This window comes from Staurois parvus, unplaced genomic scaffold, assembly GCF_062004578.1.
Source record: "Staurois parvus isolate SC_StPar_1 unplaced genomic scaffold, SC_StPar_1.0 ptg003647l, whole genome shotgun sequence".
NCBI classification, from domain to species: domain Eukaryota; kingdom Metazoa; phylum Chordata; class Amphibia; order Anura; family Ranidae; genus Staurois; species Staurois parvus.
The window spans coordinates 48,999-55,283 of record NW_028321443.1 but is presented as its reverse complement, the minus strand read 5'-3'; the positions used below and the strand labels follow the sequence as shown (position 1 = coordinate 55,283).

Here is a 6,285-nt window from a genome sequence, read left to right as displayed (position 1 = left end):
TCTAATCAAGTTAAAGCGATATTAAACCCAAAACGCAACATTTCTTATATTGCAGAGTATCAGTCATTAGATGTGACGGCTGCATTCCTTTTCTTTTTTTAGTCTTTCTTTCCGTTATTTTCATCTGGTGATCTTACCTGCAATTCTATATTTTTGTTTTTGAAAGAACAAGGTCTCTTTCAGGTGTTGCAAATACAGGTTTGGGACAAACCATCTCCCACTGACAGGGGTACTTACAACGATCAGCTTTATTTATTGATGTAAAATCTTTAATCCCAAAACGATAAAACTGTTCCTGTAACTGATTATAAAGTGTGAGCCGGAGTCTGGCTTCGCTGTGTTAGTGTATCTAAATCTGCTAGTCCATCTACCACTCCACTCCCCCCAGACTGACAATGCTGCTGTACAACGGTGCCCCTTGTGCTCCTTCCTCCAGAGTGGGGGCGCTCTAATACAGGCCAGATCACCGGGTGACAACAGACGGGAGAAAGCCTTAAAAAGGAAAACGAATGCAGCCGCCACATCTAATGACTGATAAGATGCAATATAGGACATCCGTGGTTTTGGATTTACTGCCGCTTTATGAATACATAATGAAGTGATTGGATGTAGTCTGAGCGTCGGGCTCTGGGGGTCCCTGGTCATGAAGGGGTACAGTCATCTGGCTTTTTGGGGTATCAAGGCATTTCCTCATTTCCGTCTCATTTCCATATCCCCTGTGTAGCCGATTCCATAGACGGACGGATCCCGAACCTGAACTCCGCCCCACAAGAAACTTTGATGACAACGATCGTTAGAAAAGATAATCAAAATCTTTAATTAATACATTCTCTGACAATATCACAGGGCAGTCTGGGGGAGGGGAGTCTCACGAGGTTGGCACGTAAGCAGAAAATACTCATTACAAACAGTAGAAAACATACATGCTTTTTTTTTTTGTCACATCTGAGTCCACGTAGTGGCCTTCACTGACCCAGCTCAGATGAGATCCCTCAGGGGCGGGCTTAAACGGTGGCTGCCTCAACCCACTTCCTGTGCGCGGAACCCCAACGGCCACGGGCAAATGAAGAGAAATCAAACACAAACAGCAGAATCCTCCGACAGAAAAAAAGAAATAATGCAGAGAAAGAGAGAACATGCATTCGGAAACAGGAGACCGCCTGGCGCCAGCCAATCACGTACCAGATCCTGCCAGCCAATGGCGCTCAGGGACGGTCTGCATTTATCACACAGTTTTTGGTCTTTTTTTCTTCATCAAAAAAAACCTTGTTGTTCAATAATGAATAAAGGAAGTAAAAACAACGAAGGGAACGAGGAAAACACCAAATGAAATGAAAGAATAATGACCAACCAAAAAACAAAGACAAGGCCGAGCGCTCTGGTCAGTGAATCGTACGGGAGATGCGTGTCAACATGGAAGCCAAGTGCTCGTTGATGGGGAGAGGAGGCATCCAATGGAAATGGACTCCCCAGGCGGTGAAAGAAAAGCGGGACATGAAAGGAAGAGGTGGGGGAGGGGGGATTTTGTATGCAAAAAGTTCTCAGAAACTGTACAGAAAGATTTGAGTCTGATGGTCCCCAAAAAAAGATGACGGGAGAGCCCTGGTAAACTCCCGCTCACAAACTCGCTTGACGCGGGGCTGGGCGCTCATCCTTTGGTCCTGGCTGAGCCGAGATCAGTTCAGATGGCTTGGATGAAGCAGCTATCCCCCAATCCTCAAGGGCCGTGCACCTTCATGTCCCAGTAAGCCCCTCTCCTCTCATGATTGGCCGCTGTAGGAGGGGCACAGGGTGGAGGGGGAGCAAGCCGCACCACACAACGCAAGAGTGAAAATGGAGCTGCTCCTACTGACGTTCATGAGCAGGCCGTCTAGATCACCAAGTTGTTGTAGCTGACGTATTTCTTCTTCGTTGCTGGACCTGGAGGAGGAGAAGAATCCAGAATTTAGAGGTCAAAACAGAACAAAGCACAAAAAGTTCACAAATTCTGACTTTTGTTGCCCTGAGTGGGTCAACGCATTCTGCGCCACTTACTCCTGACCCCAACCTCTGCCTCATCTACTACTGACCCCTGCATTACTTACTCCTGAGCCCAACCTCTGCTTCCTCTACTACTGACCCCTGACCTCTGCCTCATCTACTACTGACCCCTGCATTACTTACTCCTGACCCCGACCTCTGCCTCATCTACTACTGACCCCTGCATTACTTACTCCTGACCCCGACCTCTGCCTCATCTACTACTGACCCCTGACCTCTGCCTCATCTACTACTGACTCCTGCATTACTTACTCCTGACCATGGACCTCTGCCTTATCTACTACTGACCCCTGCATTACTTCTGACCTCTGCGTTAAATGTCATCCTGTATATTGCATCTTGTATATTGTATGGATGGAGATGGGTGGAGATGGACGGAGATGGGTGGAGATGGGTGGAGATGGGTGGAGATGGAGGAAGATGGATGGAGATGGGTGGAGATGTATGGAGATGGAAGGAGTTGGATGGAGATGGGTGGAGATGGACGGAGATGGGTGGAGATGGACGGAGATGGGTGGAGATGGACGAAGATGGATGGAGATGGGTGGAGATGGGTGCAGATGTATGGAGATGGAAGGAGTTGGATGGAGATGGGTGGAGATGGACGGAGATGGGTGGAGATGGACGGAGATGGGTGGAGATGGACGAAGATGGATGGAGATGGGTGGAGATGGACGGAGATGGGTGGAGATGGACGGAGATGGGTGGAGATGTATGGAGATGGAAGGAGTTGGATGGAGATGGGTGGAGATGGATGGAGATAGACGGAGATGGGTGGAGATGGATGGAGATGGGTGGAGATGGACGGAGATGGATGGAGATGGGTGGAGATGGACGGTGATGGGTGGAGATGGATGGAGATGGAAGGAGTTGGATGGAGATGGGTGGAGATGGATGGAGATGGACAGAGATGGACGGAGATGGGTGGAGATGGAAGGAGTTGGATGGAGATGGGTGGAGATGGGTGGAGATGGATAGGGATGGACGGAGATGGGTGGAGATGGACGGAGATGGGTGGAGATGGATGGAGATGGGTGGAGATGGACGGAGATGGATGGAGATGTGTGGAGATGGACGGTGATGGGTGGAGATGGATGGAGATGGGTGGAGATGGAAGGAGTTGGATGGAGATGGGTGGAGATGGATGGAGATGGATGGAGATGGACAGAGATGGACGGAGATGGGTGGAGATGGAAGGAGTTGGATGGAGATGGGTGGAGATGGGTGGAGATGGATAGGGATGGACGGAGATGGGTGGAGATGGACGGAGATGGGTGGAGATGGATGGAGATGGGTGGAGATGGGTGGAGATGGATGGAGATGGGTGGAGATGGGTGGAGATGAATGGAGATGGACGGAGATGGGTGGAGATGGATGCCATTGTATGTGAAAGTTTGGATTTATATGTCAGATCAAAGGAAGGGACATTTGGCTCGATCACACTATTCCATCAGCGCAAGTCTCTTGGCTTCGCTCTAAATGTCTTGCTGAGCCACCTCCCTGCCAATGTCCATGACCTGCTTGTGTTGTAGGGTTAAGGTTGGTGTCTTGGGACATTGAGGTTCAATCACTCTGAATGAGCTCCTGAATGCAGCACACGTTAATGACTGGAAAAAGTGTGTTAAAGGACGGTCTCTGGAACTCAGAGGAGATGGGTGAACCAAGCCTTGGTGGTGGCCCTCATCGGGAACCTGAATGCAGTGTGTCCTCTGCCCATGTCTGGCACATCAGAGGTTACGTTTGACTGCGGGAAGAACAGCAGAAGCACGGCGCAGACATAATAAAACCACTTCTGAGGATATTAATGGCTCAGGACATAAATCCGGCTCTAAGTTTGTGATGCAGTGGAGGATTTGCAGACTGAACTCTCGATTGTCATAAAACACTCCGAATTATAAAGGAAGTGCGCTCAGTCTGATCACCGCAAAGGAGAAGGAAAATGGCAGCAGAGTCATGACAATGACCTTCATCTAAGTCACCGGAGTGTAATGGAGGTGGAACGGAACCAAACCAATGACGAGATGAACGCCCCCTCCCCCCTCATCTTCATGGGAGGCTCTACACCTCCAGGTATTCATATCCAGCAGTGTGAACGACAGTGTTCATTATGACGTCGACTTAGTGTTAGTCATAGTCTTTTCACTAAAATGTAATTTTAGTTTTAGGCGGATTTTATTCTTATGAGCTGTTTTAGTCATATTTTAAAATTTTAGTCAACTAAAATCGAATGAATTTGGTTAAATTGCAATGCATTATTTAAGCATTTTTCTAAAATTTTCAAATTCATTATATACTTCTGGAATAAAAACCTAATATGATGTTATTATTTATGGTATTAAGGTTCAAACATGCACTACAGACACAGATTTAGACTGCAAGTGGGGAACGGGGAAGTAAATGGGAGAGAGGGAGTGCACAGGGCAGGGTTCATTATACTTTGGGGATCGGGAAGTAAATGGGTGAGAGGGAGTGCACAGGGCAGGATGAATTATTAGACTGGACACCTATCTACTCCGAGACTGGACACCTATCTACTCCGAGACTGGATGCCTATCTACTCCTAGACTGGACGCCTATCTACTCCTAGACTGGACGCCTATCTACTCCTAGACTGGACGCCTATCTACTCCTAGACTGGACAGATGGAGGGTGGGAGGACAGATGGAGGGTGGGAGGACAGATGGAGGGTGGGAGGACAGATGGAGGATGGGAGGACAGATGGAGGGTGGGAGGACAGATGGAGGATGGGAGGACAGATGGAGGGTGGGAGGACAGATGGAGGATGGGAGGACAGATGGAGGGTGGGAGGACAGATGGAGGATGGGAGGACAGATGGAGGATGAGAGGACAGATGGAGGATGGGAGGACAGATGGAGGGTGGGAGGACAGATGGAGGATGAGAGGACAGATGGAGGATGGGAGGACAGATGGAGGGTGGGAGGACAGATGGAGGATGAGAGGACAGATGGAGGATGGGAGGACAGATGGAGGGTGGGAGGACAGATGGAGGATGGGAGGACAGATGGAGGATGGGAGGACAGATGGAGGATGAGAGGACAGATGGAGGATGAGAGGACAGATGGAGGATAGGAGGACAGATGGAGGATGGGAGGACAGATGGAGGATGAGAGGACAGATGGAGGATGAGAGGACAGATGGAGGATAGGAGGACAGATGGAGGATGAGAGGACAGATGGAGGATGGGAGGACAGATGGAGGATGGGAGGACAGATGGAGGATGGGAGGACAGATGGAGGATGAGAGGACAGATGGAGGATAGGAGGACAGATGGAGGGTGGGAGGACAGATGGAGGATGGGAGGACAGATGGAGGATGAGAGGACAGATGGAGGATGAGAGGACAGATGGAGGATAGGAGGACAGATGGAGGATGAGAGGACAGATGGAGGATGAGAGGACAGATGGAGGATAGGAGGACAGATGGAGGATGAGAGGACAGACGGAGGGTGGGAGGACAGATGGAGGATGGGAGGACAGATGGAGGGTGGGAGGACAGATGGAGGATGAGAGGACAGATGGAGGGTGGGAGGACAGATGGAGGGTGGGAGGACAGATGGAGGATAGGAGGACAGATGGAGGGTGGGAGGACAGATGGAGGATAGGAGGACAGATGGAGGGTGGGAGGACAGATGGAGGATAGGAGGACAGATGGAGGATGGGAGGACAGATGGAGGATGAGAGGACAGATGGAGGATAGGAGGACAGATGGAGGATGGGAGGACAGATGGAGGATGAGAGGACAGATGGAGGATGGGAGGACAGATGGAGGATGAGAGGACAGACGGAGGGTGGGAGGACAGATGGAGGATGGGAGGACAGATGGAGGATGGGAGGACAGATGGAGGATGGGAGGACAGATGGAGGATGAGAGGACAGATGGAGGATGAGAGGACAGATGGAGGATGGGAGGACAGATGGAGGATGGGAGGACAGATGGAGGATGAGAGGACAGATGGAGGATGGGAGGACAGATGGAGGATGAGAGGACAGATGGAGGATGGGAGGACAGATGGAGGGTGGGAGGACAGATGGAGGATGGGAGGACAGATGGAGGATGGGAGGACAGATGGAGGATGAGAGGACAGATGGAGGGTGGGAGGACAGATGGAGGATGGGAGGACAGATGGAGGATGGGAGGACAGATGGAGGATGTATTCACCGCTCTGCGGCTCCCGGCCAACAGCTGGAGACAGACGGCCACTGATTGGACGATTGTTCTGTGCTG

The 6,285-nt window shown here is 50.5% G+C and overlaps 1 protein-coding gene across 1 annotated transcript in view; it reads right to left on the bottom strand.

The window, feature by feature from the left end:
* Positions 1–793: 793 nt before the first annotated feature.
* LOC149427578 (metabotropic glutamate receptor 7-like) overlaps positions 794–6,285 on the bottom strand; it is a 34,233-nt gene continuing 28,741 nt past the window's right edge. The window contains exon 2 of the mRNA XM_089667888.1: positions 794–1,920. Within this exon, the coding sequence (XP_089524014.1) occupies positions 1,871–1,920 (50 nt within the window). The 3' untranslated portion in view covers positions 794–1,870. The remainder of the gene's footprint in view (positions 1,921–6,285) is intronic.